Source organism: Salvelinus namaycush, chromosome 8, assembly GCF_016432855.1.
Source record: "Salvelinus namaycush isolate Seneca chromosome 8, SaNama_1.0, whole genome shotgun sequence".
Classification (NCBI taxonomy): Eukaryota; Metazoa; Chordata; class Actinopteri; order Salmoniformes; family Salmonidae; genus Salvelinus; species Salvelinus namaycush.
This window is the reverse complement of record NC_052314.1, coordinates 36,454,223-36,472,533: the sequence shown is the minus strand read 5'-3', so window position 1 is coordinate 36,472,533 and position 18,311 is coordinate 36,454,223. Positions and strand designations below refer to the sequence as shown.

General features: G+C 41.0%; 1 protein-coding gene across 3 annotated transcripts; it reads left to right on the top strand.

The window, feature by feature from the left end:
- Positions 1-2,788: 2,788 nt before the first annotated feature.
- On the top strand, positions 2,789-17,935 carry LOC120052645 (uridine-cytidine kinase 2-A). Of its 3 annotated transcripts, none has more exons than XM_038999684.1 (7): positions 2,789-2,896; positions 7,121-7,280; positions 7,857-7,953; positions 8,034-8,176; positions 8,381-8,478; positions 14,059-14,107; positions 14,573-17,935. In XM_038999684.1, the coding sequence occupies exons 1-7, from the start codon at positions 2,792-2,794 to the stop codon at positions 14,707-14,709; spliced, it is 789 nt and encodes a 262-aa protein (XP_038855612.1). In that variant the 5' UTR covers positions 2,789-2,791; the 3' UTR covers positions 14,710-17,935. The 3 variants fall into 3 exon arrangements, with proteins under 3 accessions (XP_038855612.1, XP_038855613.1, XP_038855611.1); XM_038999685.1 differs by lacking the exon at positions 2,789-2,896 and adding an exon at positions 3,595-3,786; XM_038999683.1 differs by lacking the exon at positions 2,789-2,896 and adding an exon at positions 3,815-4,084.
- Positions 17,936-18,311: the final 376 nt, after the last annotated feature.

Below are 18,311 nucleotides of genomic sequence, written 5' to 3'. Positions count from 1 at the left end.
TCTAGAAGCATGGTTTCGACTGCTCCTACAGTTTTGCTTCGGTACTCCAGTTTAACTGACACCTGGCCCAGAAAGACAATTTCCATACATGGCCACATAGAGAAGACAGATTTGAAACTTCATAATAAGACACTTTAGTCATTACCTTTATGCACAAAACATCCATCGAATTATTAAAATAATTGTCTCTAAGGCCAATTTGTTTTTCATCACTGACAGCTGAAGATATTACCATTTTAAATTCATCCGCCATGTTTTTGGATGACGTGATGAAGTCCTTAATGATTTTCTTAAATTGTATGTGGAGGCGTCACCAGCTGGAGCGCCATTATGTATTATAATTTATTTAATTGTCTAATCAATTCAATCAATACATTTTTATTAAAAAAACACCACTAATTTACAAAAAAAGTTAGATTTGTTCCGTATTTCAGTCAGGCTCGTGTCTGTTTTGCAGAGAGGATGAGGGGTGAAGCGAGAGGTTTCACTCGCCAAAATCTGTTCAAAATAAGCCCAATGCGTTTCTTTTAGCTGATTTTGGACCTAAAGTTTTCGCCTGCCTTCCCGCTTGTGGGATAACGACTCCCATTGTTAGAGCGGAGACATGAGCATTTCGTCATTTTATACAGATCTCCGTTTACGGTCACGATGCTCTTTTGAAAAGATATACATCATACGGATGTGGTACTGGTGATGTTAAACACTTACCCAATCGTTGTTGAGATCTGATATTCTGCCAAGCGATACAACCAAAACCAATCAACCAATCACATTTGTAAAATCTTTTCTGTCTAAATTCCAGCTAAACTTGGAGAGGACAGTTAAAAAAGCATGCTTCTGAGGAAGAGCTACAAAAGTAAATAAATAGCTGTATTAGACTGAAAAAATATATAATGTGATTAAACTGAAAAGATATGGTGGATTTCGTCAAACTTGTGAGGCTCTCCATGCTCATTCGTTGCTAATTTAACATATTTTCTGCTACTTCACTCAATCTGGTTTTCAAAGACTCCCTTCCTAACTGTTTTACATTCCCTGAGACCAACCAGAACTGTTTCCTTGGACAAGTATTACTCCTATATTTCCTGCATGACCGCATTTTTCGCGAGGCAAAGGAGTAGCCTGTAGGCGCGCTTCCATTAGCTTGTTCAGTGCAGTTTGTCTGTGTCTGGGATGGGGGGTGCTTCCCCCAAAAAAATATTAATGTAGGCTACACTGTCCAGTGAATGTCCCGCAAAATCATCCCGTTGTCCCGCATTTGGGTATTTTAAATGTTGTCACCCTCGATCAAAGGTCATGAAGTTTCGACTTTAGTCGACTGGAAATTTCTGCTGTTGCTCCTCACCAACTGCAACTTGAAGTCGGGGGCCAAAGCATTGTGGGAGACAACCTTATTCTGTTTTCTTGGAAGCAAAGGGCACTAACTACATGCTCATAAATGGTTGATGTGGCCACCTATCATTGGTTATTATCAATGCATGTTAACTGTTTTGGGTGGATGACTATTTAGAGCTTAAATACATATTTATCCTTACATCCTTATCTAATTACATAGGCCTACATGTGATCCACATTTCTAACATAAATAAATGAAATATCCTACTTTTGACAATATACTGTATCTAATGTATTTATCTAGATGTTACTGTAATGTTGTATCCCATGCTATAGTCTACAATTTGTCTTGTCTGTAATATTGCTGTCACAAAACAAATTCAAATTTGTTGGTTGTCTGTTACGTGTGAATAAAACTGAGTACTTATTGTAGGCACATGGATTATTGTTGGGTATTTCTATGCTAGCTAACTATAATCTATACACATTTGGGCTAGCTAACATTTGCTACCCAGCAAGCTAACCAGTACATTTAACAGAAAGGGTCTTGCTATATGGTAACATTTAGCTAACCAGAATTACCATAGCTGTATTATTTTCATGTGGTAGTTTTGGTTAGTTAGCTAGCTGCCACAGCATCAATGACTGTAGATAGCTAGCTAGCTATAGCCTATAGTTTTATTCTAGGGAAGCAATAGCTATTTCTGCTAAGTTTATTAGCTAGCCAACTTATACATGTGTTGTGTCATCCAATAATTTATTATCAACTCAAAACTTTAGCTAGCTAGTATTGGCTGGTTGAACTGCAGCCACAACATCAGATTGATTGGGAATTCACTGACTGGCTATAGCTAGCTAACTAGCCAGATCTCATTATCTGCATATGAGTGATCGTTGTTGACATACATGTATTTTCCCCAGATGTACAAGTGTCTTCTCACATCATGTCAGTATAATTTGTTTCATTTTTGATCCAGAAAAGGGCTCACAAAAGCTATGTCTGTAGCTTGTGTTGCTTGCAGTAAGGGCATTGTTCTTTCTTTTTGCCTAATAATGATGTCATCCTTGCATTTTATGCCCAGAAAATGACATCTTCACCAAAAACTAGAAATGAAAGCCAAAATGTTATGATACACAAAAATGCTGTTGAGGACTTTTTAATGAAGCCTACATGAGCATTGTTATTAAGTGTTAAGGTATTTATTATTAAGTGTTAAGGTATTTATGGAGACCTTTGCCTGTCACCTTTAAGATCCTGGAGTGCATCTTTAACGATAATTGAATTGCAATAACACATAACCTGATGTGAAGGTTCTGCATTTCAAGTAGTTTACAAAAGACCGGATTGATATCCAGGCATACTCATAGCATCAAAGCAAACGCACAACTGAAAAGAGGGGAGGAGCTCAATTGGAGCAAAACCACCTCGGTGCTTCTGTATGCGTTTATAGCAAGCATGGCAGGCGACAGCGAGACAAGGGTGGACAGTCAAGCCGAAAACGAGAATGCTATTCGGCAACCTTTCCTCATCGGGGTAGCCGGAGGGACTGCCAGCGGCAAGGTTGGCATTGTGATTTTTTATTAATTAGAAATGTCATGTTTTTATTTGAAACACTGAATTGTCAACGTGGTTGAAAGATGAGAACTCCCTGACCGCGTGGCTCCTGTCATGACAGACCAATGAATTAATTTGTTCCATTAAAGCTAGTTTGTTCTTTAATAATTTCTGGAAAAACATTGACATTTTTAAAGCGTGTATAGGAATAGGCCCTGTTTGGCAATAATTTAACCCACTTATGTGGCTGTAGAGAACTGACCTTAATCCAACTTGCATTCATGTCTTTGTCTATAACATCTATAGCCCTATCAATTCGTGTACAAATAATTAAATATTAACACAAACCTATATGAAACAAGGATTTTGAGAGGAATCTACTCCTGTGGTTTATTCAATTCAGAAAGGGCATTTATGACAATCGACAGAACCGAAAAGCAATACTTTGCTTAGCCAACTAAACTCAACGATTTACGATGGAGTTGAGCGGCGACTAGTGTGGGCGGACTGGAGCTAAAACAGCATATACAATTTTAGTTTATCAAAAACGACTGATTTCAGAACGGGTGCTGAAATCATTTGTTTTCTTATTCATTAAAAAAAAGTGGCGTTGAGCTCCAGTCCGCCCACTGTTAATATTCACTTTCTAATGCGTCGACAGGACCAGCTGATTACATCTGGCGAGCAGTGAAAACTGCCTATGCGCCATAATTCGCGGCACAGTAAAATAAATAAAAATTCTAAACCCAGAGGCGCAACATCGCGAGACTTCCGGGAACGCTTGCCAAACAGACTAGGTCAGGGTTTGGGGTTTGAAAAATCAATGAGAGAAGTAAAATAAAATCTTCCTTAGTAGTTCATTTTCTAGAAACCAAAAGGCACGAGGTAGATTCGAGGTAATGTCTTTAGTATTTGAACATGTTATTACTCCAAAGTGACAAACTGAAATGTTTCATTTTTGTCAAACCGCTTTAGTCCGGAGTGTCTGAGTTGATGGCTTGCACATGCGCGATACGACCGTTAGACCAGATGACGTGTTACTACGCATGAGTTTAGCTATCCAGCGTCGCCATGACATCGCCTATAAGTGTGATCTGGAATTTCGATTGGAAAAGCAGTTTTAGCCCATCTTCTCACTGTAGCCTACTGTCTTGCGTAATATGTGTCACATCTTACCTCATAACGTGTAAGGAGGTGAGCCTCAGTCTACGTCAATGTGTTGCGGCTTTTTCCATGTAGGCTACTGTTCATCATGGTACAGTAAATAATAAGTGTTCTTTACAGAATCAAGAATTCAACCACGCCAAAGTCATATTGTGAATAATACAGACGTCACTTTATAATCTAGCACACTTATATTTACAATTGTCTGTCTGGTTAGGTAAACAGGTAGTCTAAACATATGGCCTTTCAAATGCACCTCCCCCCACCCCTCTGAAGAAAGTGACTGTTATCTCTTGTTTTTCTGTTTTTGTTTTTCACTGTCTACCTGAGACAGTCCTAAACAGTCCCCTGAAATGGCTGATGGCCTTGCAGCTATGTCCTCTGCTGTATTGTGTAGTCTGCTGTCTCTCAAAGATTTGAATGAGTATCCTTCTATCTTTTTCGAAGGTTGCATATGTTATTTTTTTTTATCGTGTTTTGAATAGTATTTAATAAGACAAGGGAGGATTTATTATGGTCAAACCCATTTCTTGTCACGAGTCATATTGTGGAACTGTATACACTATAGGCCTACTGAGCCGGGGAGAGCTTCACTCTGCTAGCCTGGTTATGCATCCACCATATTTCCTGAAATATCCAAGCCAGCACAATAGCCTACGGTTCGGGTTAGCACAGTAGGCCTTAGGGCTGAGAATTGCCTGGGACCTCATCGCGATACTTAGGTGCCGATACATTATGTATTGCAATACCATATATAGCAATTAGATTCTGTAATTTTATTGCGATTCGATGTTCCAAACATATTGCTCACCATATGTCTACTGCAGAGTGACGAGAGAAATAAAAGTTCTGAAAACAAATGGGCTCCCTATTTAAAAATTAGATGGAGTACAATCTATGAAGGAGAAATACTGGAGTACAGTAAACCAACGCAAAAAATAATATTGCAATATGGTCAAAATGATACTTTATGTCATCAAAAATAATAATCCCCCATCACTAGTAGGCCTACTGTCAGTCAGGCACAATTTTACTGTTCCTTCCCAGCGATGTTTATTTGACCTTCAGCTGTGTTTTGTCATAACAGCCAGTGAGCTGACCATGTAAGAAAAAGAAAAAAATATGTTTTTCCTTTTACAGTACAGATTGCTATACCCACTGTAACTGATCATGACATAGCTTGTCAATTGTCTTTATGTACCTCTGATGTAGGATTGCAGGGTAAACTGCAGTTTAGCTTTTTTTGGAGACAATAGAATTTTGAACTGGGGCAGGGGAATGTTTAGTCAGCGTGGGCAATAGAAGAGGCAGACTTTGAAGGTATGTCTGACTGACCCATCCCTGGGTAAGAGACCTGGCCTGGTCTTTTGTGACCAAGAGCAGTTTCGGCAATCACTGTTTTATTAAGGGCTTGAAAGAAATGTGAAATGACAAAGGGGTCTGGTATTGGGAGAGTTGGAGCTCTCAGAAGCCTCACAAGCACTAACCTGACAATCATCTCCCTAACATTTGTTTGCTTTGTAATTTTTTGTAGATTCATTTCGTAGGTTTGTGAAGAAAATAAATGCAGATAAGAAATTGAGTAATTCACATCCTCTATGAAAGGCTGTTCTAGAGCATGAATTGTGGTCCACTTGACGTTCCTTTGCGTGTAATATTTCATGGTATCATACCCCACAACAAACGAAAGAGAGAAACGACCAGTAGAGCCACCTGTTTATCCAACAGTGTTTTTTTCTTCTTACAAACTTTTCTGGGAAGTCTGGAGAGACAATGCAGTTTCACTTTAGGTTGTGTGTATGAAGTCTGTAGGGCCCAGGCCCAACTTGCGGATTATTAGTTAAATGGATTGAGAGTGTGACCCGGACTGGTGACTAAGTACAGTGAGTCCCATCAAATAACATATTGTGGCTGCATGAATCTTGTAATGCCCCTTATTTGACATCCTTGAACTATTCCCTCTTAATGTAGACTCATTTATAAACGACTCATTTATAAATGTGGATTGACTCCAGACAAATATATTCTGCTTCATCATCTTGTATTATCTTTGCCCTGTCTGAGCTCTTTTCATGGAGACACTAATGTATTTTTCACTGATTGCTAGCATGCATTTTCCTCTTCTGCTGCAATACATTTTCCCTTCTCTAACAACAAGTTCAACTTGACCCTAATGTCTGTTGCCAGTCATCTCTTATTCTGTTCTCTATTAGGCCTGGAGCAAGCAGTTAGATTATCATGGCTGGTGACACGTGTAGGTGCAGTGGTCTAAGAATAGCACCTCGATATTGACTGACCGACATCCTGTCTACTGTGGTGTGCCACAGACTTGGTCTGTAGCAGCTTTACTGTTCTCAATGACACAAGTCTGGTTTGGACTTCATGTGTTAAATAATGTTACAAGACTTCATGTGTTGAATTTTTTTTTTGAAAGTGATTTCAGCCAAGTAATTTCTTCCAAGGTTCCATCCAACAGTGTTGTGATAATGTGAGATCCTCATTACTGATCTTATTATCCTATTTGCTGTTGGCCCACTCTCCTCTTCCTTGAATTGGCTAATGAACCACAGAGACATGTCCTTTGGGCTGTACTGCGAGATCAGTAGGGATGGGGTAGTGCCCTTTTGGAGTTATTAATATTAGTATATTTTCCCATGTAAAAGAATGCTGTCACTTCCTCCTTGTTCGTTTAGGAAGTGCAGAGGTTAGCCACGCGTGATGTAGTCAACTAGAAGCCAGCAAGGTGACCACACCCAGGGGCCCTAAGTCATAGAGAGGCCCTATGAGTGAATGAGGATTCTAGTTGTAAAATAGGTCAGAGAGTATTGCAAACATCTAAGAACATTTTAAATGAGAGCTATTGCACATTGCTGCAGATTTGGCTTCTTCTGTACTGTCTGTCTGTAAGTCTATGTAATAGTCTGGTACCAATATATTCAATATCTCCATGGCTCAGTGAACACAACTCCACTCTTACATCTTTATGGGTCACAATTTACTTCAGATAGTGTTATCTATCTGACAGACTTAACTGTCACTCTCGCTCCTCCCTCTGCCCATGGCCAGTCGTCTGTCTGCGGTAAGATCATGGAGCTGCTTGGCCAGAACAAGATTGACCATCACCAGCGCCAGGTGGCCATTCTCAGCCAAGACAGCTTCTACAGGGTCCTCACACCGGACCAGAAGGCCAAGGCACTGAAGGGACAGTTCAACTTCGACCACCCAGGTATTTATCTAATCTATTTATTTATCTGGATACGGTGTAAATCGCTAAATCGTAGTCGTATGGTATATGTTAACAACTGGCAACTGTAGCTTTATCCCTTGCTTGCTTTCCAGTGTAAAAAAAAATGTACGAATAGTTTCTCACATCCCTTTGCTCTCTCATTGAAGATAAATAGTTGCGTTGAGTTTATACTCAAAGGATACTTCTGTTGGGCTTTTCCCCCTAGTTCTTAGAAATAGAATTACCATAATTCCTGGAGAGAACTAAAGGTTTCTACATGTCCTGCCTTGGGGCCAATGACTGCTGTATTGAAAATCTGTCTCATTCAGAGTACATACTTAGCAGCGGTGCCCCTGGTAGAATGTGTAGCAGAGTCTGTCTCAGACAGTGTGGTAGATAATGTTTGGGCCCTGGTCAAAAGTAGTTCACTAAATAGGTTGCATATCAGCACAGATGCTATCCCCATAGCAACATGTCACCTTGTGGGATTAGATCTAGATCCTATGGCCTGGCACAGTGGCACCAGCAGAAACATAGACATTGTTCTGAGTGCCTTTGCTCTCTCTCTCTTCTCAGATGCATTTGACAATGAGCTCATCGTCAAAACGTTGTGGGACATTTTGGAGGGCCAAACAGTGCAGATCCCAGTGTATGACTTTGTCACCCATTCCAGGTCAGTGGTTAGGACACTCACTCCACTCACTCACTCATCTCATCTCATACACATTGTCCTCTCTCTGGTGTGTGTGTCAGGAAGGAAGAGGCGGTGACGGTGTACCCAGCAGATGTGGTGCTGTTCGAGGGCATCCTGATGTTCTACTCCCAGGAGATCCGGGACCTGTTCCAGATGAAGCTGTTTGTGGACACAGACGCAGACACACGGCTCTCACGCAGGGGTGAAACCTTAGACATATATATTCACTATTTCATTGGGTGAAACGCATCAAACTTGTGAGTTGTACAAAAACACCAGGGGGCTTCCAATACAGGGCCTGGAGGGCATGAACGGGAACCGGGTGTAGAAGTCTACTAGTTTTGTAAGAATCTTTTCTGTGAAATCATACTGAAAGCTCCACTCCTGTTCTGTGTTCCCTCCCCAGTGCTCCGAGACATCAGCGAGCGAGGAAGGGACCTGGAGCAGGTGCTAACGCAATACATAACCTTTGTTAAGCCAGCCTTTGAAGAGTTCTGTCTGCCAGTGAGTACCTAGCTATGATACTGCCACAACACGTATTCTAAGAGCCTTGGATCAATCAAATTATATCAATAGCTAGGTTTCCATCCACTTGTCGACAGATTTTCATGCGAATATTCTCAAATCTGCATTTTCCTGCAAGATATGTTTCCATTAAATTTACTTGTTGTGGATAAAGGCTGTGCGTGATGTAGTGCACATAAAAATTACTTTTGCGGTTAAATTCCCATGTACCAAATAAAAAATACAAGTTAAATGGGTTTCCATCGCATTTTCAACTCTACTGATGGTTTTGTCGCTACAAAACTTGTTATTTAGCGAATATACCCACTCTTGTCTTGGCACGTGCGCTTTAGCCAACAGCTCTCAGATACAGTGCAGGTATAGCCTACATGATGAGATTATTATGGATAAAAAAAGTAAGATTATTTTTATTTGTCAAACGGCAGCCAAGACTCGATCATGTCAGCAGAATAAGACGCTCGATATTTATTGGAAAGAAGCATCAAGCTGCATTTTCACCACCCTGTGACGTTCATCGTAGCTTATTTAATCTGTAGCCTAATAAACTGCAAGCTTTCCTGAGTCATAGTGGGAGGACCACACAACATATCATTGCGTGACTCCAAGTTTATCATATAAAATATGATGGTTATTATATCAATATTTGCTCAGTTTCCATCACCGTTTCTCACAATACATTTTACAGACATGAAAAGATCCCACCTTTTCAAGCGTATTTTATTTTGTTGACAGTTGGAAAGTTTACAGACATTTGTTGTTTCCATCTGGCCTGTAGTGACAATTTTTTTTTCTGACATGTACTATACTCGCATTAAAAGGTTGGCTAGAAACCTGGTTATTGTCAGTCGTCTCTGACCTCCTCTTGAATGGTATTGAACACCCTGGCCCTGATTCTTAAAAGAAATATATATATATATATATATATATATATATATATATATATTTCACCTTTATTTAACCAGTTAGGCCGGTTGAGAACAAGTTCTCATTTACAACTGCTACCTGGCCAAGATGAAGCAAAGCAGTGTGACAAAAACAACACAGTTACACATGGGATAACAAACGTACAGTCAACAACACGATAGAAAAATCTGTATACAGTGTGTGCAAATGAGGTAAGGCAATAAATAGGCCATAGTGGCGAAGTAGTTACAATTTAGCAATTAACACTGGAGTGATATGTGCAGATGAGGATGTGCAAGTAGAAATACTGGTGTGCAGAAAAACAAATATGGGGTAGGTGGTTGGTTGGATGGGCTATTTACAGATGGGCTGTGTACAGTTTCAGCGATCAGTAAGCTGCTCTGACAACTGATGCTTAAAGTTAGTGAGGGAGATAAGTCTCCAACTTCAGTGATTTTTTTTAATTTTTTTTATTATTAAAAAATATATATATAAAAAAAAATATATATATATATATATAATAAATATTTGTTATTATTTTTATTATTATATATTCTTTTGCAATTCGTTCCAGGCATTGGCAGCAAAGAACTGGAAGGAAAGGTGGCCAATGGAGGTGTTGGCTTTGTGGATGACCAGTGAAATATACTTGCTGGAGTGCGTGCTACGGGTGGGTGTTGCTATGGAGACCAGTGAGCTGAGATAAGGCGGCGCTTTACCTAGCAAAGACTTACAGATGACCTGGAGCCAGTGGGTTTGGTGACGAATATGTAGCGAGGACCAGCCAACGAGAGGATACAGGTCGCAGTGGTGTGTAGTATATGGGGCTTTGGTGACAAAACGGATGGCACTGTGATAGACTGCATCCAATTTGCAGAGTAGAGTGTTGGAGGCTATTTTGTAAATGACACAGCCGAAGTCGAGGATCGGTAGGATAGTCAGTTTTACGAGGGTATGTTTGGCAGCATGAGTGAAGGAAGCTTTGTTGTGAAATAGGAAGCCGATTCTAGATTTAATTTTGGATTGGAGATGCTTAATGTGAGTCTGGAAGGAGAGTTTACGGTCTAACCAGACACCTAGGTATTTGTAGTTGTCCACATATTCTAAGTCAGAACCGTCCAGAGTAGTGATGCTAGTTGTGCGGGCAGCGATCGGTTGAAGAGCATGCATTTAGTTTTACTAGCATTTAAAACAGTTGGAGGCCACGGAAGGAGTGTTGTATGGCATTGAGGCTCGTTTGGAGGTTTGTTAACAGTGTCCAAAGAAAGGTCAGAAGTATATAGAATGGTGTCGTCTGCGTAGAGGTGGATCAGAGAATCACCCGCAGCAACAGCGACATCACTGATATATACAGAGAAAAGAGTCGGCCCGAGAATTGAACCCTGTGGCACCCCATAGAGACTGCCAGAGGTCCGGACAATAGGCCCTCCGATTTGACACACTGAACTCTATCAGAGAAGTAGTTGGTGAACCAGGCGATGCAGTCATTTGAGAAACCAAGTCTGTCGATAAGAATACGGTGATTGACAGAGTCGAAAGCCTTGGCCATGTCGACGAATACAGCTGCACAGTACTGTCTTTTATCGATGGCGGTTATGATGTCGTTTAGGACCTTGAGCGTGGCTGAGGTGCACCCGTGACCAGCTCGGAAACCGGATTGCATAGCGGAAATGGTACGGTGGGATTCGAAATGGTCAGTGATCTGTTTATTGACTTGGCTTTCAAAGACTTTAGAAAGGCAGGGCAGGATGGATATAGATCTGTAACAGTTTGGGTCTAAAGTGTATCACCCTTTGAAGAGGGGGATGACCGCGGCCCCTTTCCAATCTTTAGGAATCTCAGAAGATACGAAAGCGGTTGAACAGACCAGTAATAGGGGTTGCAACAATGGCGGCAGATAATTTTAGGAAGAGAGGGTCCAGATTGGTTAGCCCAGCTGATTTGTAGGAATCCAGATTTTGCCGCTCTATCAGAACATCAGTTGTCTGGATTTGGGTGAAGGAGAATTGGGGGAGGCTTGGGCCAGTTGCTGCGGGGGGTGCAGAGCTGTTGGCCGGGGTTGGGGTAGCCAGGTGGAAAGCATGGCCAGCCGTAGAGAAATGCTTATTGAAATTCTCAATTGTTGTGGATTTATTGGTAGTGACAGTGTTTCCTAGCCTCGGTGCAGCTGGGAGGTGCTGCTCTTATTCTCCATGCTTTAGTGTCCCAAAACTTTTTGGAATTAGTACTGCAGGATGCAAATTTCTGTTAGGAAAGCAAAGGCTAGCTTTTTCAAACTAACTGAATATTGGTTCCTGACTTCCCTGAAAAGTTGCATATCGCGGGGACTATTCGATGCTAGTGCAGTACGCCACAGGATGTTTTTGTGCTGGTCAAGGGCAGTCAAGTCTGGAGTGAACCAAGGGCTTTATCTGTTCTTAGTTCTGCATTTTTTGAAAGGGGCATGCTTATTTAAGATGGTGAGGAAAGCCCTTTTAAAGAACAACCAGGCATCCTCTATTGACGGGATGAGGTCAGTTAGAAAGGCCTGCTCGCAGAAGTGTTTTAGGGATCGTTTGACAGTGATGAGGGGTGGTCGTTTGACCGCAGACCCATAACGGACGCAGGCAATGAGGCAGTGATCACTGAGATCCTGGTTGAAGACAGCAGAGGTGTGTTTAGAGGGCAGGTTGGTCAGGATGATACCTACGAGGGTGCCCATGTTTACGAATTTGGGGTTGTACCTGGTAGGTTCCTTGATCATTTGTGTGAGATTGAGGGCATCTAGCTTAGATTGTAGGACGGCCGGGGTGTTAAGCATATCCCAGTTTAGGTCGCCTACCAGTACGAACTCTGACGATAGATAGGGGGCAATCAATTCACTTATGGTGTCCAGGGCACAGCTGGGGGCTGAGGGGGGTCTATAACAAGCAGCAACAGTGAGGGACTTATTTCTGGAGAGAGAGATTTTTTAAAGTAGAAGCTCGAACTGTTTGAGCATAGACCTGGATAGTATGACAGAACTCTGCAGACTATCTCTGCAGTAGATTGCAACTCTGCCCCCTTTAGCAGTTCTATCTTGACGGAAAATGTTGTAATTGGGGATGAAAATTTCTGACTTTTCGGTGGCCTTCCTAAGCCAGGATTCAGTCACGGCTAGGACATCAGGGTTGGCGGAGTGTGCTAAAGTAGTGAATAAAGCAAACTTAGGGAGCAGGCTTCTGATGTTAACATGCATGAACCCAAGGCATTTACGGTTACAGAAGTCAACAAGTGAGAGCGCCTGGGAACACACAGGGCCTGGGTTAACCTCTACATCACCAGATGAGGAGGATGAGGGTACTGCTAAAGGCTATAAGAACTGGTCGTCTAGTGCATTGGGAACAGCGAAATAAAGTAGCTGATTTCTGGGCATAGTAGGATAGATTCAGGGCATAATGTACAGACAAGGGTATGGTAAGGTGTGAGTACAGTGGAGGTAAACCCAGGCATTGAGTGACAATGAGAGCGGTTGCATCCCTGGAGGCGCCAGTTAAGCTAGGTGTGGTCTCTGCGTGTGTGTGTGGGGTGGGGCAACGGAACTATCTGAGGCATGTTGAGCGGGACTAGGGGCTCCGCAGTAAAATAAAACAGTGAGAGCTACCCTAAACAACAGTATACAAGGCATATTGACATTCGAAAGAGTCATAAAGCAATCGCAGGTGTTGAGTGGGAGAGCTCAGACAATGGGTAATACAACAACAACTGGTAAATGGCGATGACTGGGCAGAGGGTCAGTTAGCTACACACGGGGCCTGAGTTCGAGGCTGGGGCCAACAGATAAACAAAATGAAGTACCGTGTTAATGAACAGTCCAGCAGGCATCAGCTATGTAGCCGAGTGATCATAGGGTCCAATGAGCAGCAATAGATGAAACGGGGAGCCGTTCGGTAGTCGTTACTACACTAGGCGAGCGGGAGACGCGGCGTTCAGGAAGCTAGCGGACCGGGGCTAGCAGAAAGGTCTTCACCGACATCCACGACGCAGAGGCCGGTTGAGAGCACATCAGCCGAAATACGTCAGCAGACCAGTCGTGATGGAACGGCAGGGCTCCGTGTCGACAAAGGGTCCAGGCCAATTGGCAAGAGTTATTGTAGTTGGTGTACTTCGTTTGCTAGCTGGGAGATGGGCCTAGCTCGAGGCTAACTGGTGCTTGCTTCTGGACAAGGGCATTAGCCACAATAACCACTCGGTAGGGTGATCCGGTGTAATGGTCCAGAGCTTGCGGCAGGAATCCGGTGATGTAGTAGAAAAAAGCAGTCCAATATTCTCAGGGCTGATATCGCGCTGTGCAGACTGGCAGGTGTTGCGGTGTGCAGACTGGCAGGGCTAAAGCGGCTGGTGTCTGCACTAAAGGCTAACAATGACTAAATAGCTAGTAGCTAATTAGCTGACTAGCCTCTGATGGAGGTTCCAGTTATAAGGTCTCAAAAATAGCAGATCCTTACCACATTGGGTGAGGCAGGAAGGTATATTTAATTCGAAAATGGAAAAAGAGATTGAATGTGTACAAAAAAAATGAAAAAATAGGAATATTTACACGGGACAAAAACAAACACGTCTTACTGCTACGCCATCTTGGTTAAGATGTGATTCAGATCGTATTGCTAAACATGTTTATTTCTTCACCCCCTGTAGACCAAGAAGTGTGCTGACGTGATCATTCCCAGAGGAGCAGATAATCTTGGTGAGTTTCTGGCCGTTTGTTTCTCAAGATTGCTGCCTTATGTAAGCAAGCAGGTTGTTATGTGACTAACTTCACTGACTCATTCTTGGACACATCTCCCCATAGAGAGTCTGTCATTGACATTGTTAATCAGTCCAGTCTCTTACCCTGCGATGGTAAACTTACTAAAGGCGGATGTGAATGTGATGGCTGTTTTGTTTATTCTACTGTCTTGAGATAGCTGTTGTGATTGGTGAGACCTATACATGGGAAGCAGACTAGATTAGCTGTTTTGTCCTGGGAATGTTTCAGACTCTCTGTTTTGGAATGGCAAGGTCAATTGTAGATTTTTCAAAACAACATGTGGTGTTATTAAACTCTGGAACTTGTTCTGCTTAAATTTTATCTGAATAAAAGAGGAATGGAACACCGTTACAGATTATCCTTCAATGTCCTCTGAATGTGCCCCCTCTCTCTCCTTAACAGTTGCCATAAACCTTATAGTTCAGCACATCCAGGACATTCTGAACGGTGGTCTGACCAAACGCCTGAACGGCAGCCTTAACGGTTACGGAACTCCCCGGAAACGGCAGGTGTCAGAGTCCAGCAGTCGGCCCCACTAACCGCACCGGCCCTCTCTGAACACCAGGGAGCTAGGGATCGATGGAGGAGGGCTCCTCTGTACATACCTACCACCTGTCTGCTACACTGTATTAAAAAAAAAAAAACTTTCTCTAGCAAGAATATGCAAGGCCTTCATTTGATTATTTTTTTTTGACTGGATGATGAAATGTTTTGTAAGGGAGGAAGGAACTGTTTCAGTTCAAAGGTGAAGCAGTTATTTTATTTATGTATTTTTATTTGATATTCTGGCCCCTTTTTGAGCTTGCAGATGTTAATAAATGAGGATGAAGTTGGGTTGAGCTTGAGCCCTTGCTCTGCGTTCAGTGGTCAGTGCATTTTGATTGGTCATGTTGTCTGTCTTTCTGTACTGTTGGTTTGGAATGGAAGGAAGGACGTGTGACAGATTTTATTTGTTACTGAGGGAACTCCGAGACAAACACACACTACATGATCTTGGAAACTATCCAAGAACCGAGATGCAAAACTGGATGCAATTCGCCTCTGTAGATTCCAAATGAGCAATTATTTGATTAACTGACGTACATGTACCTTAGAGCACTAATCATGTTTGACATGGTATAGGATACCACTTCTCACATTCCTTTACTCTGCTACCACCCTTTATCCTTTGCCTCAGTGTTACAAGCCTACTCTTGAGCTAGTGAAAGGGAAAATTCTCAGGCCCTACACAGATTATCTGCCTTTGCTCACCGATTCAATGGGTCAAAGCAACTTAATGTTTTCTCCATCTGGGAAAAAAAACGGAACTACTTGACTTCACAAATCAAAGCAGTGTTCTTAGTTTGTACATAGTGTAGTATTATTTACCCTCTTGATGTTGCTCTTTTTCAATCATTTTTCAGTGTTCACGGTATTTGCTTGTTACTATGCATCTTGGAACAAACATCCTAAATTTGAGAACGTAACAGATTGATTTGTCTTTTTCAATCTTTACCTCGACCGGTTTTGTGTATGGTGGCTGACAACCCCACCAAATAAATAAACTGCCTGAAACCCTTACATGGTAGTTTGTAATGCCCACATGTCAATTGAATTCTTTCGGGGTTCCAACTTGTAACTTTTTAGTTTTTTGAAGCTCATGCTCTTGAAGGATGAGATCACTAGAACTGCCTCTGTGAACATCAGTGAAGTACATATTCTTTACATAATGTTCTTTCATTGCAAGGGTTAATTTGATAGTGGTGTTTTAAGCCTACAAATTTTGTAGGTTGTCTTGAACTGCAGGATCATTTGAGGTAAATTTGCACGAAAAAAGATGGAGATTGTCCACGTTAGTAACAATTGACTCAACAAGCATTAATATATTTAATTAACAGTGTATTTCATCAATGTACAACTGTGCTTTGTTTTTTTTTCCTATTATTTTGTACAATTTTGCATCACAAACATTTTCCTTTAGGTGGAGGCTCTCGAGTCATTAATATACTTTAATTCCACGTCAAATTGCCCACCATATATTGTTTAATTTATCAGTGATGTATTCAAATCAATCAAAAATACTGCAATATTCCCAGACTGATATAAAAAGTGAGATTATGGTCTTGTTAACATTCACTCACTGAATTGTGCTAGTAGTGTTATACTAAAGATTGTACTGTATTGAAAGTGGTAGTCTACGATTACAATAGATTGTTTTGCTTTCAGAAATATAGATATTTTTTTAAAAAGTCCTGACTGCTGTGATGTTTCCTACCTCAAAATATTTGATACCTGTATGCAAAGTGTATACTGTGTTTTTTTTTCTCACATTTCCAGGGCCAATGATGGGCATGTCACAATGTTGTTGTCCATCAGTGCATCATCAATACTTTTATTATTAGCTTCAAATTGATTGATCATTGAAATGAGAAATGGTTTCTAAAGTACTGTGTTTACTCCATGATTTAGCTATCTAATTTGTGAGATGTAGAACTAGAGAAAGTGAACTTATTGATTCACATTCACACAGCACAGGAACTTGAGATTTTGCCTTTGAAGAAAAAGAGAAGACTATGAATATAACCTTAAACACTAGTAATACGATGCCTCACTTAAGTGTGGAGGAAATGGCCTAACTTTAATTTGATGTACATTACCTTTAATTTCAAAGGCCTTCAAAAAGTCAGTCAAGTAGTATCTATCATAGGCAGCCATCTTGCAGACGTTCAGTAACAAATTAATTCCCTTGCTCAAATATATTATGGTCCGAAAGGCTGTGGATGTAGATTGTCTGTATTTATGTCAATCATTCAAATGTTGGTTTGTGTATTATTGCATACATTTAGCTTCAATGCTGGTGATGAAATCTGCTGTAAATGTCTGCTCATTTAACTCAATGACATGATACCATATGTGCTACTTGCTTGCAAGAGCTAGTTAGCTATTGTACTGTATTTGTTCCATGATCAGGGTGTAACAGTGAATCAATGAGACAGTAATGTCACCTGCCCCAGTGTGAACACTAACTGTATGTATGTTAGAATCAAACACATTGAAAATATTAATGTGCTATACAGCAGTGGTGGAAAAAGTACCCCATCCCTTCTGCCTCTGATCTGGTGCACACTACTGACACTCAGACATAATTTACAAAAGATGCATTTGTGTTTAGTGAGTCCCCCAGATCAGAGGCAGATCTTGATAATTGTGTGAATTGGACCATTTTTCTGTCCTGCTGAGCATTTAAAATGTAATGAGTACTTCTGGGTGTTAGGTATGGTATGGAGTAAAAGGTACATTATTTTCTTTAGGAATGTAGTGAAGTAAAAGTTGTCAAAAATATAAATAGTAAAGTACAGATACCTCAAAAAACGACTTAAGTAATACTTTAAAGTAGTTTTACTTAAGTACTTTACACCACTGCTATACAGTATGTGAAGAATGAGGCCTTTGACACATAGCTCAGGCATTGTTGTACATGGCTCTAGCATGGAAGAGACCTGTGAGAGGAATAAATAGTATGACTATAACCAAAACTGTTACCAGACCAACAAGTAAAACAGAAAAACAGGTTACCTATCAAGTTGGGATGACCATGACTTAACTGGTTTACCTGAAAGTTGGAATTATTCAACAGTAAAAAGTAGAGATAGATTTTCTGATTGACACACCTGGATATGACTACATGAATACAAGAGCATTCATAACTGTATTATAATGTATTATAAAACAGGTTGTGTATCAAGAAACTGCAATCAAATAATGAAATAAAGTTTTTGTACTATGTATGCTATGTTTATGTGCTTTCTTTACAAGATTCAGAGATGGAGAAAACAATAGAATTGGGTTGCCAGTAATATGGAATATGCAGAATAGAATAATATAAAAGATCAGTGAAACCCAATCTTTGGGACCCAATCATGAAATGACATGGTGTTTTAGTCATAGAAAGATCGATCTATTACTTTGGTTTAAGTGACATCCGCTGGTTAAAATCAGATCGTTTTGAGGAGATGGAGAAACTCCAAGTTGCCACGCGTCGTCAATGGGCTGCGCGCTGCATTCTGAGAGATTACGGGACAAGGAGTGGACTCCTTCAAGCAGTAAATGGGAGTCAATTAGGCGCTTGCGCAAAAACATAACATTAGCATGAATTACGTCA